Source organism: Esox lucius, chromosome 11 (genome assembly GCF_011004845.1).
Source record: "Esox lucius isolate fEsoLuc1 chromosome 11, fEsoLuc1.pri, whole genome shotgun sequence".
Taxonomy (NCBI): Eukaryota; Metazoa; Chordata; class Actinopteri; order Esociformes; family Esocidae; genus Esox; species Esox lucius.
In genome coordinates, this window is record NC_047579.1 from 40,249,021 (window position 1) to 40,275,787 (window position 26,767).

A 26,767-nucleotide genomic window follows, 5' to 3' on the forward strand; every position below is an offset into this window, starting at 1 on the left:
AGGTAAATGAATAAAAAGGAACATATAACTGTATACATACAGTAAAACCATTTTTGGCTTAATGTTAAGCTTCAGTCTCCCATTCAATACATTAGGGGAGTATGATAAGGAAGAGGCAGTTCTTTCACAGGGAGGTGTTTTCCACATTGACCTAATCTTTGTCCAATCTAACGGGTTCCGTCACGACCTTGACAAGCACCACACAGCCAAAACGAGCCGCGGGCCCGTCGAGCATGGAACCGGATCAAGTCAGCAGAACGGCGCCGAAGTGTGAGGACGGACACAATGTCACAGTCGGGCGACATGGGGGCACCGTTGCAGTACAGTTGAGCAGTCTCTTCATGTACACGCACGGCGGACCCTTTCTCATCCGGCCAGAATTACTGGCTGAATAACTTTCAAAGCGGTCGATTTGTTTAATTGAGCTAATCAAGTATTGCTCCGGGCTGTCGGCATGACGCCGTTAAGGAGGACATGGAGAGACAAGGTCACCCGTTGGAAAGGCTTTAATGTTGACGTCAAAGGCCACGCATTCTGTTTGATTGGCTACACCACGAATACACAGGCATTGGTTCAGATCACGCTTAATAGGAGCACACTGTGGAAACAAGCTTTGTTTTAACGCATTTCACGTGTCACATTCTGGGTTAGGTTCGACAGCCCCCCCCCCTCGTCAAAAAAATGATTCGGGGAAACTATTTCACGAATAGCTTTGGAGGTTAGTTACCGCGTCTTCGTCAGCTAGGAGCTTGGTGAGTTCCGGAACGGCACGAGTAGCCAACTCTGCATCGTCCTGGTAGTTGATGAGGTGAACGATGGCGGTCTTGAGGAGCTGCGAGGGTTCGGCCAGCTGCTGAACGTTAGTCTGCTGGCCAGGGTCCTTTTGGGCGGCCAGCACCGCCTCACCTTCCACCAGGGTCTCCGGGAACATGGCCGCTCTCACCCTCTGAGCACGGGTCAGTGTATACTGGGCCTCCATATCTGGAGGGGAGGAGGCAGATAGGAGAGAGAGGTGAGAGAAAGAGGGAGAGAGGAGAAATGGAGGAGAGATGGAGAAAAGTGAGGGGAAAGGACAGTGGAAGAGAGGGGAAAGGAGAAGGAACAAATAGGACTGATAAATGTTATAGTCTGTAACTGTTGAGAGTGACGTCTAAAACACAGCCTATGTTTTTCAGAACGAGCGTGCCTATTTTTAGACATGAAGTCAGTAAGAACTTGCCTGTGTGCGGGTGTGATAGTGTGTCTGAGTGAATCACAGGATGATTATGACATTGAATGAGTACGTTTTGACCGATGTGTACAGAAAGTGAATGGGTTGTAGAGATACTAGGACAGAATAAGAGGGAAAGGGATAGAAAGAGAGAGAGGAAAGGGAGGATAGGGAGACTGAAAGAACTAGAGAGCAGGAACCACTGAACGAGAAATGGATGCACTTCGGAAAGTATTCAGACCCCTTAACTTTCTTCACATATTGTTGGGTTATTGGCTTAATTAATAGCTGGTAAAAACATTTAGTCGTTTTGTTGCCATCAATTTACATTCAATAGTTTGGGCATAATGACAAAGCATAACCATGTTTTTAGGATATTTTTTATCTATTAAAAACAAAAAGTTGAAATATCTCATGTTCATAAGTATTCAGACTCTTTGCTATGACACTCCAAATTGACCTTAAATGCTTCCTGTGTCCTTTGATGTCTCTAGAACTTCATTTGAGTCCAAAAAATTAAATTGATTGGACATGATTTAGAAAGGCACACACCTGTCTATATAAGGTCACACACTTCACAGCGCATGTCAGAACAAAAATACAGTCTTGAAGTCCAAGGAACTCTTCATAGACCTCTGAGATAGTTGAGGCATTGATCTGGGGAAGGTAAAAAAAAAAGTTAAAGTAATGAAAGTTCACAAGAGCACAGTGGGTTCCATCATAGTGAAAAGGAAGACGTCAGGAAGAACCAACACTCTTCCTCGATTTGGCTGTCTGGACAAACGGAATAACTGGGCAAGAAAGGCCTTGGTCAGGCAGGTGAACAATGCCCAATGGCCACTCTAACAACCCCAGAAGGACAATCATCTCTGCAGCACTTCATCAATCAGGCCTTCATGTTAGAGTGGCAAGGCAAAAACCACTCCTGAGTAAAAGACATATGACAAGCCCACCTGAAGGACTTTGAGGGCATAAGGAAAATTATTTGTTGTTCTGATGAGACCAAAATGAAACCATTAGGCCTGAATGCCAAGCACTACGTCTGGTGAAAACAAGGTACCGCTCATCATCTGGCTAATAACATCACTACAGTGAAGCATGGTGGTGGGAGCATCAAGCAATGGGGATGCTTCTCAGCAGTAAAGACTGGGAGACTGGTCAGTATTAAAGAAAGAATGAACAGAGAAAAATAAAGAGAGGCTCTTGAAGAAAACCTGATCTAGAATGCACAGAATCTCAGACAATCAGCACAAAAATGACATGAAGGACACAGCCAAGACAACATTGGCTTAAGGACAAATCTGTGAATGTCTGAGTAGCCCAGCCAAAGCCTGGACTTGAACCACAATTAAAATTTGTGGGGACACCTGAAGATAACAGTTCACAGACACTTCCCATTCAATCTGACAAAGCTTGAGCAGATCCAAAAGGGAGAATGGTAGAAACTAACCCCTAATCCCCAAATTTAGGTGTGGAAAGCTAGTAGAGGCATACCCAAGAAGACTCGAAGTCGGGATCCCTGTCAAAGACGCTTATACAAAGTACTGAATCAAGGATTTGAATACCTATGTACATGAGGTATTTCTGTTTTTCATTTTCAACAAATTGGCACAAAATAAAAAATATATATGTTTTTTGCTATGTCATTATGGGTTATTGTGTGTTATTGTGTGTACATAAAAATACGTCAGCAATAATAAATGAACTCCATAACGAAAACAAAACGTGGAGGAGGTAAAACGGGTTTGAGCAGGGCCGGCTCCTGGCATAAGCGAAATATGTGGTCACCTAGGGCTAGGGGGCCACCGACTGCTAGCGAGCCCCTGACCAACAGGGGAAGCATTTTGCTTAGGGCCCCCAAAAGGCTAGCGCCGGAACCGGGTTTGAGTACATTCTGAGTGCGCCCTATGCAGCATATTAGTTTCAGCGTACCTGTCGAGCTTTCCACCATCGTGTTGGTGACATTGTAGTTCTTGGTGCTGTACTCTGTGCCCTCGTCCTCCCTCACGGTGGTGGCGCCTGACTGAATGCCAGAGTCGGAGGTGTAGTACGTCTGCTGCCACTCGGCCACCTTCACCGTGCCCTCGGCCTCGTTCACTGGGAAGAAAGGTGGAGAAGAAAGGGAGTGAAGTCAAGAGGCCAGATGTAGAGATGGAGCGCTGGGTGTTGTTTAACTACGGTGGCCCAGTAGTGCAAAAACACAACCACTAATACAATTACACCCCCCCAATAAAAATACATCCCCCAACAGCGCAAAACACATCCAGTAATATAATTACACACCCTCAATAAAAATACTCCCCCAAATAGTGCAAAACACAACCATTAAGACAATTACACACCCCCAATTGAAATACTCCCCACAATAGCGCAAAACACAACCACTAATACAATTACACACCCCCAATAAAAATACTCCCCGGAAAGTGCAAAACATAACCACAAATACAATTACACACCCCCAATATAACCCCCCCCCCCCACACAACGTAAAACACAACCACTATTACGACGACACACTGGCAACACCATACACCTCCCCCCGAATACGAAACATTACATTAAGTCAAAACGGAAAGGGTAGGTACAATACTCTCGTCGCTGATTGGATGCACAGTCTGTTATTCTGAGTGAACGGGACAGGAATTTTTTATTAACTTCATTTTTTGTAAATACATTTTTATTAATGTTGGTGTTCGTTGCATTTCGTTGTACTGTAGGCCTACTTGTACTTGTTCAACGACAAGTTGAATCTAATCTAAATTTAATAAGGAAGAAGAATAAGTATAACAATTCACCTAACTTAATTCGTATATTATTATTATCAGGGACATTTATATGGTCATCCCCAGATAACACCCATTCGTCTTCTTGCCAATGTCGACCTTAGATCGAGACATCGTATTTGCATTTAGAACGTAGAAAGGTCAGCTTTGCGTATCAAAGATTGACTGGATTGTATTCCATGTATAACATCGCGAGTTCCGCTTTGCGCGTAGATCTAATGGAATGACTTAACGGTGACAGAAGCTTTGGGTCGGCTATCGTGAAGTGGAATTAGATAATATACAGAGATGTAATTAACCAGCTTGCTGTCTATATGTCCAGTTATTTAAAATAAATACTAAAATAAAAATAAATCAGCCATCAAATGCTGCATTTGTGGTAAATGCTTAAATACCACCTGAATCATTCATTTGTGAACGCGATCAACTCTCTCACCCTGTACCCATCAGCAATGCATGTACAGCACCAGACAGAGCTAGATTCTGAGATATTTTTAGATATGTCGTCAACTTTTCATAAAACTAAAATGCGTAAAAATAAAAATGACGGGTGCCATCTCGAAACCAGGACTTTCCGAAATACAATCAGGAGCACTACCCGCTACCACAAACAGGGATGGCTAATTAATATAGAAGAGTATTGTTGTTACCAAGGTCATATTAGGCACACCCACTGAAACTGTGCGTTCATTAAAATTATTGCTACAGTAAGGGCAATGCACGTTCCTTGTTATATCACATATTTTCCTCTTTGAAACCGTAAACAGCTAGCTACTAAAAACTGTAATTTCCAACTTACCTTGAATAACAGGCTGCGCATCCAATCAGTCTTCTACCTATCTTTCCGTTTTGACTTAATGTAATGTTGTTTCGTCTTTTGGGGGAATGCGTTTATGTTTGGGAAGGTGTATTGTATTGGGAGTGTTTCATTGTATTAGTAGTTGTGTTTTACACTTTTGGGGTTTTTATTTTTATTGGGGGGGGGGGGGGGGGGGGGTGTAATTGTCTTAGTGGTTGTGTTTTGCGCTATTGTAGGGAGTATTTTTTTGGGGGGGTGTAATTATATTTGTGGTTATGTTTTGCGCTATTGGGGGGAGCATTTTTACTAGGGGTGTGTAATTGTATTTGTGGTTATGTTTTGCACTTTTTGGGGGAGTATTTTTATTGGGGGGGTGTAATTATATTAGTGGTTGTGTTTTGCACATCCGACCCACCATATCTAACACTGCACATGCTGTAAATCTGAGCTCATGATTCCCCAGGGGCAAAAATGTTTAAATAATAATACAATGTGAGTCTTTAAAAAAAAAAACTTACTTTGCATGGACATCATCACTGTCCAGTCTCAAAACCGTCCTTTGGAGAAAAGTTTCTGTCAGAGAGGGAAAAAAGAAATGAGGAGAATAAATTAACATTAGAACATCATGGAAAATGAAGAAAACAAAGTATCTAGTATACAACATAAACGTTTGTTCTTAAAATACCTTTTGGATGTTTAGTTCATTCGTTGAGTTGAACGATTGCATACAAGCGAGACACAACTAAAAAACGTGCTTTACAGCAAGTACTGAAATGTCATGGGAATGTCAATGTAATGCTAAGTGTACCCATACAGTCTAAGGAGGTCTGTGCCGCATGGTAGTAGAATCTGAGAGTGGCGTAAATGGGACAGACTCCATCTCCGGTCCCTATGGTACGAGCCCAGCCCAACGACGGGGGGGGACGGGGGAGGTTTGAGATGTTGACATTTAAACAGCGGTGAGCGACTCTCCCTGAAAAGGTTTCTCGTTTCTATTTTGCCCCCGAACGATGCTTAATTCATGAGTATAATTAGGCCAGTGGTGGAGATTTGCAACCAAGGGAAGGGAGGGTGTCTCGTGAGGGTGCGAATGAATAATCTAAATGCATTCTGGGAAAAAGACTTGCCCCCTGCTGTTAGTGACAAAAAGTCCATAGGAGACAATCGAGAGACAACGGAGACCTCTCTTGACTTTGTCACCGAAGTAAATAACTGCAAAGTACTCAGTGGAAGGAGCTAAATCAATTATTGACCCTAATTTGAGGAGAAAAAAAAGATTTCTGCTCCCCACTGAGCTAATGAATGTCTAATGAATTTGACATTCTGCCAAAGAGCTCAGATTTATTTGCCAACAGTGTACTACACTGCTCATAAAACAAGTGTTTTCTAGGGTTCAAGTGTGGCAATAAGTGTTAAATTAGTGATATAGGGGCCTTAAAATGAGCGTCTTTGTGTGTGTGTGTGTGTGCGTGTCTGTGTCCAATATCCATGCATTTGTATCCTGCACTAATCTTGTCGGGAGCAGGAAATCTAAAATTCAATAAACTAGCCTATGCAAACCTAATTTTCTTCATACTGAATGAGATGCAATAAAGAAATCACAGACTAAATACGCTCTCTTTAACTGGACTTAATTTAACTGTATGGCAGAGAACAAAACAAATAAGCAATGCATTACTGTTTTTCTCCAGGCATGTAAATCATACATTTCACCGTCACCCACTTCACAAAGTAATAAAATGTTCTGTGTGAGTGACATCTAGATGAAAGACCCCGGTTTCCACATCAACACACAATCTTCCATAGAGCTGCTGTTACTGAGTGAGCGCCTCGATCCGCCTCCCGACTTAGAGACAATGTGCCTGTCTGACACAAAATGGAAGAGTGACATTAAAACAGAAAAATACCTCATAAGAAGCACATTTCTCATAACAGGCTTTCGGAGAACATTATTTTGGGTTTACAGGGTGGATGTTTTTTACTTCAACAACACCTTAGAGTGTTATTCTTGATGTGACACATTTAAATTCCCCCACGATCTTAAGACATCCTGGCAAACTGGCAATCCTCTTTAGCACCAGGTAAAGTCTGACATGCAGTTGGTCCTGTCATTTTTAAAGATGTAATATCCTGATTTTCTCTCTATGAGGACATTTATTCTACAGCCCCTGTAGATGGGACGCTGTGTAAAGTGTGAATAAAAACAGAATGGAAATCATTATTCCCTATATTTAATTGAAAATAGTTCAAAGACAACGTATCAAATGTTGAAAAATACATGTCCAGTTTGAATTTGGTCCCAGCAACACGTTTCAAATATGTTGGGACAGGGGCATGTTTAACACTGTATTGCATCACCTCTACTTTTAACAATACTCTGTATAATAATCTGTGTTAGGGAACTGAGGAGATCAATTGCTGTAGTTTTGAAAATTAAATGTATTCCTTTTCTTGCTTGATATAGAATTTCGGCTGCTCAAAAGTTTGGGGTCTCCTTTGTTGTATTTTTTGTTTTATAATGTGCCAAATGTTTTCAGTGGGTGACAGGTCTGGACTGCAGGCAGGCCAGTTTAGCACCCAGACTCTTTTACTACAGATCCATGCTGTTGTAATATGTGCAGAATGTGGTTTGGCATTGTCCTGCTGAAATAAGCAAGGCCTTCCCTGAAAAAGACATTGTCTGGATGGCAGCAAATTTGCTCCAAAACCTGTATATATTGTTCAGCATTAATGGTGACTTCACAGATGTGCAAGTCACCCATGCCATGTGCACTAATGCACCCCCAAACCATCACGGAATATTTTATTTGTCAGACCAAAGGACTTTTGTCACTTTGCCTCAGTCCATCTTAAATGAACTTTGGCTCAGAGAAGGCAGTTCTGAATCTTTGGTTTATAACTGGTTTCTTCTTTGCATGGTAGAGTTTTAACTTGCATTTGTGGAAGCAGGGACATACTGTGTTCACAGACAATGGTTTTCAGAAGTGTTCCTAAGCCCATGCAGTGATTTCCACTACAGAATCGTGTCTGTTTTTAATGCTGTGCCGCCTGAGGGCCCGAAGATCTGGTTTTCAGCCTTGTCCCTTGCATACACAGAGATTTCTCTGGATTTTCTGAATCTTTTAATGATATTATGAACCATAGAAGATGAGATTCCCAAACTCTTTGCAATTTCACTTTGAGAAACATTATTCTTAATATTTAGCATTATTCGCCTGCGCAGTCTTTCACAGATTGGTGAACCCCTCCCCATCCTCACTTCTGACAGACCCATCCTCTCCGGAATGATCTTTTAATACCCAATCATGTTACTGACCTGTTCCCAATTGACCTAATTAGTTGTGTGATATTCCACCAGAATTAGTTTGTTAGCATTACACAACTTTTCCAATCTTTGCCTCTGTCCCAACTCGTTGGAAACATGTTGCTGGCATCAAATTCAAAGTGGGCATATATTTTTCAAGAAACAATAACATGTCTTAGTTTCAACCTTTGATATTTTCTCTTTCTACTATTTTCTATTGAATATAGGGTTTAAATGATTTGCAAATCATCACATTCTGTTTTTATTTACACTTCAGGCAGCGTCTCGACATTTTTGGAAACAGGATTGTATCTCTGTACGATATTTTCAAAATTCCCTTTACTCCTTTGCACCATCAATCATCTATTAAGAAACGACTTTTCCTTCACAAGCTTATTCACCCTTTTTTATGCTTTCCAAATGTCTGAACCACTCTAGTCTCTCCCTCTCACCATCCCTCTCCATCCCTCTCCATCCCTCACCATCCCTCTTTGTTTATCCTAGGGAGGATAAAAAAAAAAACTCCACTCTTTCACTGTCGCTGGGGGACACACAAGGCTTCTGGGAAATTGCTTTTTTAATTGTTGTTGTTATGACGCCACAGAGCCGTTTTCCCTGAGTCATTAATCAACTGGCCACAGAGCTTCTCATGTCATCTCTATACCCAACACACACGGACAAACGCACGAGCCAGGCTGTCTGGCCAACGGCGGCCAGGGATGATATTTAGTTCATTAAAAAGCTCTTAAAAACTCTGTGGTGGAATTCAAAATGGCCTATGACAGAGCTGCTTTGACATAATGAAATAATACACTGTTAGCATATTGCTCTCGGTGGATCCTTCTTCATTAATTAATACAATCTGCCTGTTTAATCAGTTTATCTGGTAGATTTGAAGGGCAAAAAAAAATTATCAGTTGCTCCAGCTCTGTGACTCAGTGAAGTATCTTTTCATCTTGTTTATACAATAGAATTAAACGTACACTTTTTGTATAGTAATTCTAATTTAAAAGACCACCTTAACCAGAATATCAACTTTGCCCTTTGAAAATGACCAATATGGCATCGCTGTAGGTAAAAAATTATTCTGGTGTCAAAACAGAACACAGGGTATAAATTGGATAATTTGTCCCACTGAACATCTACTGAACATTTCCGGACAACATTTCAACAACACATGCAGATAAACATTTAAATGCACAGTGCAGCAGGAAACGCATAAGGCAAAGTAGGCTTGTGTCTAGCGGTTCTAAGGTCTAAAGTCTCTAATCTGTCGATTAGCCTACCCCATCCCATTCCAAAAACACGTTAAACATCCCAGGAAAAACTGTTTCATTTTCATCAATACAATGCAATAACATCACACTGATGAAAACATTACACTGATGAAACACATACCAACCAAATAAACTAAGCTGTAACGTAAAGAACATTCACAAGCCATGTCCTTCTAGCTTACTTTATAGTCGCCCTACTTCCATCGGGGTACCAGGTGTGACCTACCAACTTCCCAAATGTACATTAGTTAAAGGGTCGAGCTTATTGAAACCTCAAGAAACCTCAAGTGTGCAAATGTACACTGTTATACAAGCTGTACACTCACTACTTTACATTGTAGCAAAGTGTCATTTCTTCAGTGTTGTCACATGAAAAGATATAATCAAATATTTACCAAAATGTGAGGGGTGTACTCACTTTTGTGAGATACTGTATATATTGTTGAATAAACATGAATTCGTGTGCCAGCATTAATACATTTTTTTTAATATTGTCAATAATCTGATTGGTATTATTCCTTGTCAGTCTAAGACTGAGGAGTACCAGTGGATGATGGATGGACCATCTTAGAGGGGTAGAATCATTTTACTAGCTCCCTCTTAGTACTGACAGCACTGTGACTTTGGCCTTCTGCCATTGTGCTTTGCTGAACATGTAGTACAAAATATGTTTCTTAGTTTGTTTTGCAGTACATATCAAATACCCAGACCAGCTGACTGAAGCTAATTGGTGAAAGAAGTTCCCCAGTGGAGGCAATCTATATCCCAGGCTACTTCCAGACAAAAGACCTTGTTGGACTGTTTCAAGTCATTTGGAGAGTGAGTGACTGTGTAACTTTTCCATTTTGGCAGCCTGAATTTGCAAACACAGCCATGGAGAACACACACACACACACAAAGAGAGAGTGCTACTGCAAACCAGTTGTGGCTTTAGCTGGAGATACGGTGTGACATAAACACACTTATTTGTAGTAGAAACTAGTTTCTTTTTTTTTTAAACATATTTCGTATACATTTTTGTTATGCACCCCAAAACATTTGAGCTACCTTTTTGGTACAGTGCAGAACAGCAGTAAAGACCCCAATGTAATAAATCAAAACAAAAATACAGAAAGTTTTGGGGGGATCCTAAAACTCAAATTGCTAAATGATCCATGGTATCGCCATTACTAAGCAATTACATTTGTTAATGTAATACATTTTGCTAAAGATAACAGGGGCAAAGACATTTGGTAATATTGTTCAGTTCTAATATTAGTCGGTTGTTGTAATATTCTTAGAGAGTGTATGTTTTGTAGGTGTTTCCTTGTCAGATCAAGGACGCCAGGAAAGAGACAGGAAAGAGATAGAAAAAAATAGAGGAAATTCCTGTTTTCTGTCTATTGTGAAGGTTAAGGTCATGGTTATATTAATAAAATTATCCCTTTAACTTCTTGATGATTATCTGACAGAAAAAGCCCTGATTAACTTCCAGTCTGTCCATGTATACAGTAGAGGGAGTTGTCAGACGTCTTAACATCTCGTGCAAGAGATAGCATAACGCCTACAGTTCAACTGACAACCATCCAACTAGACTTACCAAGCACTCTAAACATGTACCTGCTGCTTTGTCTTTTACGTGGAAACATCTTTCCCTTTTTTAAGTCCCCTGTGTCTGGCCTCGCAACTCCTCTCTCTCACTTCTTTTTTTGCCAGACTGCATGAGAACCCATAGTAGCGTAGTGGTTAGAGACGGTCTGCCACACAGGCAACCAGGTATTGAATCCGACCAGGGACAAAACAAATCAGGATTAGTTGAGGATAAACTAAAACTTCACTGAGTACAAGCTTCAGTAGCTACCTATACTAAGCCAAAAGTAAAACAGTTCATGGTTACTTTGCTATGGACGAACTGCAACAGTCTGACATCATAAACCGTGTTGGACCATAGTGTTGGACCATAGATAATAGAACAGTAGATGGGCTGATGTCATGGGGCCCCTATGAATCAGAATGGAGCAATTTGACAGCCATCTTACCTGGGACCTGTTCTAAACAATCTACAATGCAAACACATGGTAGAAGTGGCATTCCAGTTAACAGTGACATTTCCTTAATAATATATAAATAGCCACTGTCATGCATAGCATAATGCATAAAATGACTGTACTTTTCAGAAAATTAACAAACAAATCCATTTGAAGTCGTTTTCAATAATTAATTAATTTTGGAGTACAAAATGGCTATGGTCTAATGTAGGAAATTAGATACAGGATAGTACTTCCAGATCTCAATCCGCGGATCCGCGGATGCAGCACTCATGCTCATTTGCATAAATATTAATGAAAACTTTATCACTATAATTGTCTGGTTTCAATGCATGCCACCTTCGTGAAGCGTTCCGTGTATTGTTTGGGTTGCTATGGGGACCACAGCCTGCAGGAGGAAAACTTGTCACCAGGCAACGACATTGACCATGCATCTTAGAAAGGCTAGTGTGTACAGACTATAGGGATTACAAGGGTGTACTTCGCTATATATGATGTACTGAATACAATAATGTATTGAATTATAATACAAACGTAATACACTGTTTGTATTATAAATATGATATAAAAACATTTTTCTGTCAAAATAGTATGAGGATGTTTTGGGGCTTTTGGGAAAAAGTTGGTAAAAACTCAGATTTTATAAATAATAGAAGTCCAAACTGCACTACCAATCTTGTGCGTCTGGCGTCATTACATAGAGAACGGAAATTATTTAGACTTTTTCTAATTTATTTCTAGGTAGATGAACCAGATTTTTTTGGGGTGCCTATATTTTTGACCTTCTATTATTTACTTTGTTCATTAGTTTCAACCCAAAGCAAAGTAATATAACAGTAAAGGCATGGAACTATCAGGGAATACCATTGAGACAAAACTTCATAATGCTTTAAATCAAATGTTATCATGCTGAATGGCAGAAATATTTTCAGATTTATAATTGTTTGCCTTTCCAACTGATGGGTTTTCTAAATGGTGACCCAGAAGTCTGTTTTTATGTGTTATTATTGTAGCTGAGGGTGGGATGAATACCAGGATATGCAATACTGCATGATATCTGTTATAGAAATTAATCTAGGACCCAAAATGTCCAAGCAGTGAAATCCGGCCAAAATCCCCTCGGTGGTGCAACATTTCTTTATTTCCAAAGACAACAATTAACTGTGATTTTAAATTATAATATATGCATGTATTGTATACATATATTATAATTTCATTTCACTGTAGAAATCACTATTTAAGTATCAGTACGCTAAACAGAGCAAGCTAGCTCACTGAATGTGGTATGCTAACAGTAGCATAGTAATCAGAGGACAGAAATAGAGGTAACAAGGCTACTTTTTTGTGGACCCAACATCGCCATCTGCTGATTATATACAGTAATTAAATGTTTTCAACAAAAACGCGTTATTTTCACATAAGTTGTGTGCAACATTAATTCATACTTTGCTGTAGCAAGCTAGCTGAGACCGTTAATTAAAAAAACGAACAGAATTCTGATATTGTAAAGTTACGTAGCTCAACAGCTGGATTAGCTTTCTTGTTCATTGATTAAAAACATGGTATGTAAAGTTAAGTATCTCATCATACATTTCTACACTATGTACATGTATTAAATGTACATCTTCTATATGCAAATGGCATTCCATACACTAGGTTTTGGATTAGTACAGGAGTACTGGCCACTTCACACAACAAAGCTGGCACTGGCACATAAATAGCTGCACTTCAAATCCCCCCTCCATTGTCCACCACAATCACTTCTACTCGCTGGTGGCCTGGCTGAAATAGGTCTGCCTAGTTTTTCTTTCTTGTTATTCTCTCCCCCTATATATCCTTATTTAGTCCCCCTGGCTGACGCACACGGGCCTTCAAGGCTGCTGTAGTAGGGGCTGGGACAGGACGTTGTCAGGCCTCTGAGGAGCAGGGCTGGACATGCTGTATCAGTGCAGGAACAGTGCTACACCAGCAGATCTGTCTTCTTCTATCTGACCTTGAAGGTCTGTGCAAGTTTGGCAGTCTGTATGTGTGTGCGTGCGCGGGTGTGTATGCGTGCGTGTTTGTGTGTGTGCGTGCATGTGTGTGTGCATGTGTGCGCACGCGCCTCTACAATATACTTGGATGCTACAGGGTGTGTGGGTCTTTCATACACCTGTGTGTATAGGTAGTAGGTCAACAGATTGGGTGTGAGCTGTTTGTATGTGTGTAAGACATCAACTATTGATGACGACAGGACTGACGGTCCCGGGCACTCACTGCACTTCACTGTCAATCCTAATGTGTGTGTGTGTGTGTGTGTGTGTGTGTGCGTGCAGATGGGGTGACCTTTGACCAAACCTATCTCTCTGTGGCTGACTCATCTCTAGGATCCAATAGTATAGATGACAGTCGGTCTCTCTCTCTCTCTCCCTCCCCCCTCGCTCCCCCCTCGCTCCCCCCTCACTCCCCCCTCCCCTTCTACTGCTTCCTCCCAAACCGCTATGCACACAGATGAAAGCAGTGGGCCATTAATTTGGCATCACAGTCGGCTGCGTTCACGCCGTCTTTGCCAAACTCCTGGAGCGTATCTGATGACACTGTCACTCCCCCCCTGGTCGGCCTCCAATTACAAACCCAGCCTGTGTTTCCAGGCCCCCCCCCCCCTCCCCCCGCTGGGCTACTGTTTCAAGACCTGCCAAAAGCTTACCGTTGGCTCTGGCTCAATCTGTTCCAGTGTTATGGATTCCTCACGTACCTGTGAAAAGTTTATTTTTATTTTTTTTACTTCCTAAGCTCTCAGACGCTCTATGGCTGATCTCAGACCTGGGAAAATGGTGCTAATGCTTATACAGTTCCTCCTCAGGAGCCCTCCTCTCCAACTGTTTCCGTAGACTCACGGAAAGGCATTGCTGCTGTTTGTTCTGATTGGTGTTGTAGGCTCCCTGATGATATTCTCTTTGTTCCTAGACCTGCAAGGGACTTTTTTTGGTCCCGACTGGCACCTTGTTTGGAGACTGACAGGTCTAGTCGTACTGCTGTGATGTGCTGCTGGGATGTAAGTCGGAGTGACGCGTAGCACTTCCGATACGTCCGGCTGGCCTGGGGGTTCCAGTGGAGACAGAACCTCTCACACAGCGTTGTAAATTAGTTTGGAGCAGTGGACACTGTGCCACGGACTGCTTTTGTCCTTTGTGCCTAAATAATGTAGGTTTTTAGTGGAGCCTTCCTCACGTGGTGACAACCGGTAGGTCAAAGGTCACATCACAGTCCTCTGGCACCAATTTAGCACCAGCTCACCCCTCCCCAATGTTAACTATCAGGAGAGGAAGTTTTAAAACTGGGCATAGGAGCAGCTGGCATTTGCCCGGTCTTAACTGTCACTATCAGGAGCGGAAATTTAAAACTGGCTAAAGATCTGTTTTTCGAGGGCAAGTCTGTTTAAAGTATACGCTCAAATTGTGTTCCTTGGTACCACCTAAAAGGTGTTAGTTAGAGAACAACAACATTAGCATTGTGTAGCAACATTGTACTGCACAATGAAAGGTAATATATATATAAAGTACATGTTGCTACTGTAAGTATCCATACTGGAGGAATGCATATCCTGTGTCTTTCATTTGTCAAGTTCTTTACAGGCAATAATAAAGGCCATCAGGGTAATTCAGGGGCTCACCTAGTGGTCAAGGGCGTAGGGTTGGTAAAGGAAAAGACGCCAGTTCTAATCCCCCCAAGCCAAAAAGGTGAAAAACCCCTGTCGTCCTGTTCCTGAGCAAGACAGCAAAGCCCTTTAAAATGAGAGGTAAAATAATGTTTTCTGGAATGATTCGCCTCATGTCAGCTTGTGCACAATGTGTCAGACCCACATCAGAATGCTACATTAGGCTCTGCGGCAACTACGCGTGTCCTGACCAATCAGCTTGACCAGATATTGTAGATCATGCGGGGCGGACATAATGCACAAAGCTCAAGGCATGCTATCCACTTTACTTCAGCAGCCTATTTATTTATCAAGCGTGAGAACACATCACTCCTGACGGAGACGAGAAAAATCTCTTACATGCAGTGCTTTCGGGAAAGTATTCAGATGCCTTCACGTTCCCCACAATGTTTTGTGCCATTGACTGCATTTATAATGGATTAAACATTACATTGTTTTGTTGCTTCACAATAACAAAGCCCAAAAAATTATTTGCCAATTTTTTCCCCAATGTATTTAAAAGGAATAATTGAAATATGTAAATAGGTATTCAGACACTTGAATTGTGCTAAAGTTTTGAAATCTCCCAGGACCACATTGGGCTCCATCATTGTGAAACCAAAGAAGAATATTCCTATGAGATCAAACAATTAACTCTGAATGTCAAGCTCTATATCTGACAAAAACAAGGTACGGCTCATAACCTGGCACATACCGCCCATACAGTAAAATATGGTGGCGGGAACATCATGCAATGGGGATGCTTCTCTCAGGTAGGAACTGGGAGACTGGTCAGGATTAAGGAAAGAATGAATGAAACAAAATAAAGAGGTCCTTGAAGAAACTTGACCAAGAGAGCCCAGGGCCTCAGACTGGGACAAAGAGTAATATTTTATGAAGCCACAACAACGCTGGAGTGGCTTTAGGACAAGTCTGTGAATGTCCTTCAGTGACCCAGTCCACACCTGAATCCTTTTGAACCTCTGTAGGGAGACCTGCAGATCGCAGTTCAACGACTCTACACATCCTAACTGATAGCTTGAAATTATCTACAAAGAAGAATCCAGGTGTGAATTCCCATGAAGACTCAATGCCGTGGTCGCATTGAGTCTTCATTTTTTAATTTTCCTGTAATTGGCTCACATTTCCAAAAATGCATTTACATTTTGTCATTATGGGGCATTCTATGTAGATTGTTGGCCAAAAGTTGTATGTAATCAGTTATAAGTGAAGTGTTTAAGACATCAAAATGTGGATAAAGGGGTGTGAATAATTTCTGAGGGCAGCTGCGTGTAACAGCCTTCATTTGTCGACTTTAAGATCAGAGATATGCATGGAACTAGAGGATGTTACTGTCAGGACAAACGCGGGCAAGCCAACCACAGCTACGTAGTATAGCTAGGTCTCTCTTCAACTTCAGCTATGAACTGCCTAGTATAGCTGGATCTCTTTTCAATGGCAGGACTAGAGTGGTTACAGTTGGTGACAAAACTATCGGTAAGTTGACAAAAAACACAACAAATGTAGCCTATTATTCGTTACCTTGAAATATATATATATATCTTTTTTTGTAGACAGTTACATTGGGACTACACGATTCAGATCTGCACCAGGCAATCTCTGCCCTGCAAGTGTCATTGTTTAATTATGATTTTGCTTGCTCTATTAGTCTGTCTAATGACATATAATTAATATAAGTCAACTTAGAGTACAAGGTTGCTTCAGTTTCACCAGGTTTTTTCATCCAAGCCAACAGTTTTGCTAGGAATTTAAACAAAATATATGTGACCCGATTTAAACAAATCCCATCATATCCCATATTAATCTTTTGTACAACAGACTCGTAATGACGACGATGTTTACCTGGTAATGTCAACAGAACGGAGGGAACGCTACCTAGGAAACACAATGTTCCCACCTCCCCTTTTGTCCCTCCCCCATCAAAACCCCCTTCACATCCAGAATGTGCTGAGTCAAACCGACAAAACCTCTGCAGTATCACCCTCTGCCACACCTCACCTTTTTCCATGCCCTTTTCTCCTCCTCCAACCCCCCCCCCCCCCCCCAGTGCCCCTCCTCTTCCCGTCTCCCCCTCAGCCTCCCGGTAGACCCTTATCTTTCCATGAGGTATTTGCGGTGGGAACGCTGTGTTATTGACTGCCGCTCACGGATCGGAAGAGCCTTTGGTTAATCCGCGGCTACTCACCACGCTCAGCAGGAAGTTCCCTGGTATGTCCTACGGGGGGAGGATGGTACCCTGCATGGCAGACACTGAAATAGGACAGGCGCTGTTGCCCAGGATGTAGGGGTGGACAGGTGGGGTGTGACTCTTATGCAGTAGGGGGGAGGCGGGGGGGGGGGGGGTGGTGGGGGGACTGTTGACTGAAGATAACAAATTGCTTGGAATTATCATTCAGAAATATTCCCAGTGATAACTGTTATTATTGCGCATCTGCCAGGCTGAATCCCATTATCGTCAGCTAGTGCTTCACTACAGTACTCAGGTGGACGGTCTAATATGAATAATTACCAATCAATATGGACTGATCACCGTAAATGATCACGCAGGTGATCATTTACCAAAATGATGCCACTTATGTATTAACGGAGATCGATCTGGCGATTAAACTCAATGGACTCCTGGGACAGGGTGGAGGACACTGGGAATTAGACAATGCCGATATAGCGCCAATGCGCTCACGCTGCAATGAGACAGACAGCAGCATTGACCCACCAATGGCCAGATGTCCTACACAAAGTTTCCAAATGAGTTGCAAGGGGTGACAGACAGAAAACATTTAACTCAGCTAAGAGTGAAACATTCATTAATACTTGTGTCTATTTTTATGGACACTGGGACATTACACCCAGTACCCTTTACATTTACATAACGTTGTGATGTTGGCGAGAAGGTTTGAGCTACAAACAACACAGCTAGCTAGCTTAATGTTACAAAAAAAACACATCTGGGGGACTAAAAGGATAGTCATTTCTTTCTAGTCTGTGTATCTACAAAGACTTTGTTGCAGTAATTGGAGAACACGAATACAACAGAAGCACAGGCTCACATGCCTGGCTAATTAGCTCCTCTCCTACACACATTAAGTGGGCAAGAAGCTACGCACAGGGGATGGAAGGATACAGGTCAAAGCAGAGACCCAAAACTGCTTTTTCGGGCAGACAAAGAGGGCATGCCTTCCCTCACATGCTCCTAATGAGGAAAAACCTCTCTTTCTCTCTCTCTCTCTCTCCCTCCCTTTCTCTCTCTCTCTCTCTCTCTCTCTCCTAATCTCAAATTGCACTGGCAAGTGCTGTGCCCTGCAGAGATAAGGAGAGACGACAAGCAGACGCTTCAAAGCCAGGTAACAAATGGTTCCTGTCACAATGGCGTTCACAAATGCATTAAATGGCCATTCTTCAAAACACCCCCCCCCGCCCGTTCCAGTCCACAGACAGTCTGAGTGCCACAAGCATGTGGGGAACGTCAAGGAGGGACTTCCAAACTTTTTAATGAAGGCCGAAAAACTATTTACGACTATTTTCCTCTGGTGGACGACGTGAGAATTAAGGCAAGCCCAAATACACTACATAAGCGAGACGCTTTGGCCACATTAGTCAGTCTGCTGTGAGAGCAGACACGTTGAAGTTCAGCTCGGACAGACATTCGTCGTGCCCTCTTGCTCGCCCCCCCCCCCCCCCCTCGTTGGTCACCTGACCATCCTGATTGTCACTGCCATCTCTTTCCAATAAAAATGAATAGGCGACAGGGCTGTGCTGCTGTGTAGTGTGCCATGGACATAATTGTCTTCCTAATGTCACTCTACGGGTTACTTAACGCGGCTTGAAGCTGGTGGTTCAGACACCAGACAGGCAGCATGGCAGGCAGGCAAACAGACAGACTGACAGGCAGTGAGGCTTTAAGCAGCCAGCAACTTCAAACGGCCGCCAAAGATTTAAGAAAAACAGAGCTACGGGGATGATCGTTGAAAGGGAAAAATCCTATTATCATTAGCTTCTCAAAAACTGTTGTGGAATGATGGATGGCGTCAATTCAGCAGCGTTTTTTTTTTTAAAGCTAAATTTAGACCATAAAAAAAAACGTCTGAAATCTTGATGTGTTTTTCTGTTGTTGTTGTTGTTGTTGTTATAGCTGCTCCTTTGATGTCCTCCGGGAGGGTTGTTTGTTAATGATGTGTGGGGAGGGGAAGTTGAAAGAAAGAGCTTCTCTTATCTCCTGCCTGTCTCCCAGCGCAACAGTTTCAATACAGAAGGACAACCCTGTCTTGCAACGCGTGCAGACACGCACGCACACACACACACACACACACACACACACACACACACACACACACGTCTCTACGGGAAATGAAAGCCTTTTCATCTCCAGTCTTCAGTAATCCCCTGCTATTAGCAGCGCTGAGCAGAGGGATGGAGTCGAGCAGCGGCCCTGGTATGACGGATATGTGTCAGAACGGCTGTATCTGGTGATCCTGAGAGGAAAGCTGAGCTCTCATCTCGCCAAGCCGCACACATGGAACACGGACAGGGAATTAATCCCCGGGAAGCTCGCTAATTAATGAGCGCAGAACTCATTTGAACCCAACAAGACTTCCCATTATCGTTGCCTTATCAACCCCCCCGCTCCCTCGGCCAAGCTAAGCCAGTCGTAGGTTTCAGAGGAATGTGTGCGGGGGATGATGACTAGAACACGAACGAATGAACGCCGAATGACACCGTGCGTTTGTGTGTGTGGTCTGGTGGCATGATTCTTGTTTTGGAAACGGAATGACGCACACTCAACAATTACAAAATCCAGATGGATAAACCTGAGACCGTGTGAATTGTGAAACTTAAAATGCAAATTACGGAGCGAAGTGTCTTGAAGGAGTTGATGTCAGACTAATGGAATTTATTCAACTGACCGTGACCTTTTCAAAACACTAGCGTCATACTGAATTTACCGTCTACTGAAACAAGTTTATCGCAAAAAAAAAAAAAAAGATAGAACCTTGAAAGTCTGATATAGGAGTAAATAAACACAATTGTCAATAAACTCCTCTGAATAGAATGCTGAGTGGGAGAGTGGTAGAGAGGAAATTGATTATGTTGAATTTCTCCATTTCTAGCAAGGCTGTAGCTGTGCCGCTGAGAGACCAACACTGACAGATTTTGTATTTTTATGGAGACATCCCCGGGCTATTTCATCAGACGTCATTACAAAAGGAAATAAATACATCTCAGCTTGGTGCAAGAGTGCCACCATTGATAGATTCAAATGTATTCAGTACAGGTGTTTTTTTCTCTCTCCCCACATTTCACAGTTCCTTGTAGGTGGACTTCATTAGATATGCAGCGGTGTCGGCTAGCAAAAACCTGAATGGCATCCCGCAGAATCCATGAGACCCGGAAAGTGCTGTCTTGCCTAAAAGCGGCTCAGGTGAACCAATGTGGGGGGCCAGGAGTGATGACCACAGGGAGTCGGCATCCCGGGGGAATGATGTGAGCATGGTGAAACGTAAACACCAGAGAGATAAACCCCCCGCCAATTCCACTGATGGAGTCTCTAAGTGACACAGCGGGTCTCGTTTTGTGTACAGTATTTCTACGGCGTACTGTGGTTTTCCACCATGCATATAATTGCAAAGCCCCTCAGGGGGTTTACCTGCATTGCAAGTAAACCTGGGTTAAAGGTCACGTAGGAGTCTGGCTGTTATGTCCACTGTATCAGACTGGGCGTTGGATGACATTTACTGCGCTGTCTGCATCCTATCCAATGTCTGTCTGTTTGTTCTGACAAGCGCAGTGAAACCCCCACATCCAAATCACAGAGTAAAATAGGGTAGGGAGAACCTGTGTTCTGAAAACTAAGCTAGGTTGTAGCTGGGCCGGACAGACCAAATCCCCACAAGGCAGTGCTGAAGTGGGCTGGATGCTGATTTAATTGGCTTAAAACCTCACAAACCACACATTGCTATTCTTCAGGGTTCTTTAATGAACAACTTGTTGTACAAGGAATAGATAAACAGAACGTATTACTGGACAGAGGACACCATTATATGCAATTATGAATGTGAGGTGCAGCCACCGTGGAAAGACTGAATCCGCTTTGCATACTACAGTGTAAAGTAAGGATAAGAAAGTACACGCTTCGCAGATGTTAAAACAATACGTCCTTAAAAAGATGTGCTACGTGTGATAGGCTTACACTGCCAGGAGTTAATTACAGCAACAGAATGTAGCCGCATATGAAACATTTATAATTCGGTAATTAACAGATGCTCTCATGCACAGCGATGTATAGTGATGAGTGCATACATGTTCTGAATATTCTGTCCTGGCACCATGTAGGAATTGAACTCTGACGTTGCAAGAGCTGTGCTCGACTGACTGAGCTACATGTGTCCAGTACTATTGACTACCAACATCACATTGACATGAACAATACTGTGGCCTGCAAAAACATGCGACCCCCTCACGAAGAAGGACAGAGTGGGAGTGCTCACTGACCTCACAGAATAATTGTGTACTAGGATATGTGCCCCATGTCATCAAAACAACAAACTTTCAGACTTGGGATTTCCCGGCTAGCGGAAGTATGTTTCGTTATTCTACTTACAGATTATGCACATACAGTTGTTCTCATAAGTTTGCATACCCTGGCAGAAATTGTGACATTTTAGCATTGATTTTGAAAATGTGACTGATCATGAAAAAATTTAAGGGTTGTCTTTTATTTAAGGATTGTGATCATATGAAGCCATTTATTGTCACATAGTTGTTTGGCTCCTTTGAATCATAATGAAAACAGAAATCACCCAAATGGCCCTGGTCAAAAGTTTACATACCCTTAAATGTTTGGCCTTGTTACAGACACACAAGGTGACACACACAGGTGCAAATGGCAATTAAAGGTGAATTTCCAACACCTGTGGCTTTTTGAATTGCAATTGGTGTCTGTGTATAAATAGTGAATGAGTTTGTTAGCTCTCATGTGGATGCACTGAGCAGGTTAGATACTGAGCCATGGGGAGCAGAAAAGAACAGTCCAAAGACCTGGGTAACAAGGTAATGGAACTTCATAAAGATGGAAAAGGATATAAAAAGATCCAAAGCCTTGCAAATGCCAGTCAGTACTGTTCAATCACTTATTAAGAAGTGGAAAATTCGGGAATCTCTTGATACCAAGCCAAGGTCAGCTAGACCAAGACATATGTCAGCCAAAACTGCCAGAAGAATTGTTCGGGATACAAAGAAAAACCCACAGTTAACCTCAGGAGAAATACAGGCTGCTGTGGAAAAAGACAGTGTGGTTGTTTCAAGGAGCACAATACGACAATACTTGAACAAAAATGAGCTGCATGGTCGAGTTGCCAGAAAGAAGCCTTCACTGCACCAATGCCACAAAAAATCCTGATTACAATATGCCCAACAACACCTTGACACGCCTTACAGCTTCTGGCACACTGTAATTTGGAGTAACAAGACCAAAATAGAGTTTTATGGTCACAACCATAAAACAAGGCCTATAGTGAACAGATCATCCCCACTATGAAGCATGGTGGTGGTTCACTGATGTTTTGGGGGTGTGTGAGCTCTAACGGCATGGGGAATCTGGTGAAAATATATGGCAAGATGAATGCAGCATGTTATCAGAATATTCTGGCAGACAATTTGCATTCTTCAGCAAGAAAGCATGGGACGCTCTTGGACTTTCCAGCACGACAATGACCCTAAGCACAAGGCCAAGTTGACCCTCCAGTGGTTACAGCCGAAAATGGTGAAGGTTCTGGAGTGGCCATCACAGTCTCCTGACCTTAATATATTTTTGCCAATCTGGGGAGATCTCAAATGTGCGGTTCATGCAAGACGATCAAAGATTTAGCCTTTTGCCAAGACGAATGGGCAACTATACCACCTGCAAGAATTCGGGGTCTCATAGACAATTATTACAAAAGACTGCACGCTGTTATTGATGCTAAATGGGGCAATACAAAGTATTAAGAACTAAGGGTCAGTTAATGTTTTGTTTTATGATTGTGCCATTCTGTTATGACCTACAGTTCAATGTGAATCCCATAAGAAATAAAATATATGCGTTTTGCCTGCTCACTCATGTTTCCTTTACAAATGGTACATATATTACCAATTCTCCAAGGGTATGCAAACTTTGGAGCACAAATGTACAGCTCTGGAAAAAATTAAGAGACCACTGCACCTTTTTCTTTCCTTTCCAAAATGTCGAAAAGGAAGGTTTTGAGTGAGGAACAGAAGGGTTAATATTAAGAGACCAATGCAGATTGAATGCTTCTGTTCCTCGCTCAAAATTTTCCTTTTCAACTTTTTTTGGAAAGGAAGGAAAAAAGGTTCAGTGGTCTCCGGAGCTGTATAAACCAAGAACAGAATTAAAAGACAGTCACACATCCAGCCCATAAAGTGGAGTTTAAAACGAATTCTTATTTATTCACTAAAGTTCCTGGCATGCGTCCTTAAGGCGCCACACGCAACAAAAAAAGCTTCCTCAATAGCGAACTGAATAACACAAGTTTGGAATAGAATGCAACCGCTACAACAAGCAATGAATGTCATTCTTATCGGCACAACGTAACTGAAATACACAGGGCTTGATAAATAGGCCAGGCTATCTGGCTACATAAACAGCTATGACAACGCGCCTGATTATCTTTACCAATTATGCCGGCCTTCCCTAATGGTATTCATTCCTAATGGTATTCATCCAGCGTGAAACACACTGCACATTACGCATTGATAATACGCGCCTGTTGCATACACACAGACACTGCCAGACACACTGTGCCGCTCGTAACTCTTGATAGTCCTGAAGTGTCTGAGGAGAACTTGGAAAAACTGTCCTTTGTCTGTCTTTGTCGCATCTCACTGGCTATGGATCGGACCAGTGGCAAGTTGGCGGAAGATGAATGTCTCTGATTGGTTGGAAAGCAGATTGATTGAGAAGCTGTCTGGCGTTTTAACTAATGGATCAACATAGGGGTGCATGAAGAGACCATGAGTATTTAAATCTGTGTCTGTTTTAAAATGCTTGGGTTTTTTTCTTGTTCAGAAAGTTCATATGCAAAAAAGGGGTTTGTCTTTGTATCTTCATTCATATTCAACCGCACAGTGTTGAAATATCATCAAGCAAACGGGGAAATCCAGTTTTGACCACACTGGGCCTTTAAATGGTTGAGACAAGATTGTAGTCTTGACCAAGACGTGATTAATTTGATTCACATAGGAGACAGTCAAACCTCAAACCCTTTACTGTCAGAAGGGACCATGCGGAAGTGCCATAGCACTTGAAATATGAAATTGCTCCATAAATACAAGGAGTGAGGAGAATAATGTGTTACATAATTCCCCAGAGGAGATCTCAGAAAAAGCCTACGACAGGTTACGAATCAACGCTGTAAAGGTGTCAGTTGTACATAGTGGAAATACAATTTACACACATAGCACACAGTCAATCTCAGTAATACTTACACAAATGAATACTGGTAGAAGCATTCAATCACCACCTAACTAAAGCCAGATGATATAGCCTACAGATCCAGTATAAGATTCAAGAACATAGGCAATACTGTATTGCTTCCCTTGTCTTGGTGTAACACGTAAAAAGTACTGCTCAAAAGTCTTGGGCCACCTGAACATTTTTTATAAGCTATTTACCTGGGTGTTTTTTATTTCCTTGTAAAAACACTACATAACATAAGAATATATAAACATAAATGAATAAAAGGTAGAAAGCATTTCTTGTGAGACAATTAATGTCTTGAAGGGCTGCAAGAGAACACTGATGAGAAAATGTCCATGTGAAACAATTAAGAACAATCTTCTATTTGTACTTCTGGTTTGATGCTTACTGCATTTCATTGTACTGTACTTGTACTTGGTGCTTTTAGTCTATAAATCACTGAACGGTTTAGGCCCCGAATACATTTCTGATATGTTTGAAGAGTATAAACCGAGCAGCGCTCTTAGATCCATGAACTCAGGTCAGCTAATAGAGCCCAGAGTCCAAACTAAAAATGGCGAAGCTGGGTTTAACAGTTATGCTGCACACAAGTGGAATAAACTACCAGAAGGTCTTAGACGTGCCCCAAACATATCAATTTTGAAATACAGGTTAAAAACACTTATTTTCACACGCCTATGACTGAGCGCTTAAAGTTAACCACAATTCTGTTTTATTATTATGATGTTTTATTGTATTTTCAAAATGTCTCTTTTTCTTTGTAAAGCACATTGAATTGCTTATTTTATTCTGTTTTGTATTGTATTTCTATTTTCTTATTCTGTGTTTTATTCTATTGCATTTTTATATTTTTCTTTTCATTGTAAAGCACATTGAATTGTTTCTATGTATGAAATGTGGTATATAAATAAACTTGCTTGCTTGTACTTGTTCAAAGACAATAAGGTTGAATCTTATCTAAAAGAATGCCATCCTCAAACGATTGGTAAAATGTTGTCTTTCAACATGACAATGACCCTAAACACTGCATTAAGGATCAAGACCTACATGGAGTGGAAGTCTACAGATGGAACACACAAAGACTGGCCACCTCAGAGTCCAGACCGCAACATGACTGAAGCTGTGTGGGACAACTTGGACAGGAGAAAGGACAAAGAGCCGCCAAAAGAAAAATTGTGTTGAATCTCACGGTGGGAGATGCCTAAGTGGCAAAAACACATGTTTTTGTTACATTTCATTGTTTTCACGTTTTTTTGTTTACTTAACACATTTTCTATATTTTTTCTTTTTAATAAATAAACATTCAGTCCCCCCACCCCCCAGTCCTTTGTGCTGCTCCTCCTTGAGCTGCGTAATAATTTAGTAGAAAAACGTTTTGCTCCAAAGTGATCAACACGCCAAAGCAAAGGCAACCAACTGTGTTTAAACAAATAAGGTGGAGGAAAATTAAATCCTTCTCCCATGTGTACACTGTAGAACTGTAGTGAAATGAAAATAGTGTTTATGTCGTTAAAGAGCCTACACACATACACACACACACACACACACACACACACACATACAGAGAGAGAGAAGAGCTGTCCTGCCTTTTGATCAGAGGATACTAAGTGGAAATCATGGAGGAAGACCCTGAAGCTTCTACTTCCTCTGAAGTGCCTATTGCGCTGAAGTTCTCTAACGCTGGCTAGGGCAGTCTCATATTTTTGTTGACATTGTAATGGATGAGCTGAAGCTTTTCTTTGGATGTGATTTGCCAGTTCAATAGCTCATATCAAGTGGTTTTGGAAAGGTTAAAGGAGGGAGGAAGGTTTCCCCGTTGAGACTTAAAGAGAGCAAATATAAAAAATAAAAATAAACGGTGGTGGGTTAAGCATTCTGTTTGAAAAGCTTATCATTCAAAGGGTTGAAAGCAGCACTGTGTCCCACGTCAGACTCAGAAAGCAGTAACAGCAATGAAAAAGAAGAAACAATTCCGACCAACTGCACACAAACCACCAAAAAGCGGGCGGGCCAGCTACCTCGGCCTTCTCACCGGTCTCTTTCCATCCAATGGGCTATCCTCACAAAGTCACCATAACCATAACATACAAGGCCTGTACCCACTTCCTCTGGGACCGTAAGCTTATCCTGTATTGTAAACTGACTGGCCTCATCCCTGAATGCTGACTGGCTGAAAGCCCTACAGGATATCAGACAAT

At 41.9% G+C, this 26,767-nt stretch overlaps 1 protein-coding gene across 5 annotated transcripts in view; it reads right to left on the reverse strand.

The window, feature by feature from the left end:
* The window catches only part of jupb (junction plakoglobin b), an 89,732-nt gene that overhangs the window by 29,761 nt on the left and 33,204 nt on the right, over positions 1-26,767 (reverse strand). For 3 of the 5 annotated variants that reach the window (XM_010874677.5, XM_010874678.5, XM_020051075.3), the window contains exons 2-4: positions 5,314-5,368; positions 3,143-3,307; positions 728-981 (exon numbers count right to left, since the gene is read on the reverse strand). In XM_010874677.5, coding sequence (XP_010872979.1) covers positions 728-981; positions 3,143-3,307; positions 5,314-5,329 — 435 coding nt within the window. In that variant the 5' untranslated portion in view covers positions 5,330-5,368. Of the gene's footprint in view, positions 1-727; positions 982-1,762; positions 1,868-3,142; positions 3,308-5,313; positions 5,369-5,480; positions 6,770-26,767 lie in introns of those variants that run through there. The other 2 variants (XM_010874679.5, XM_010874680.5) reach the window with 2 other exon arrangements.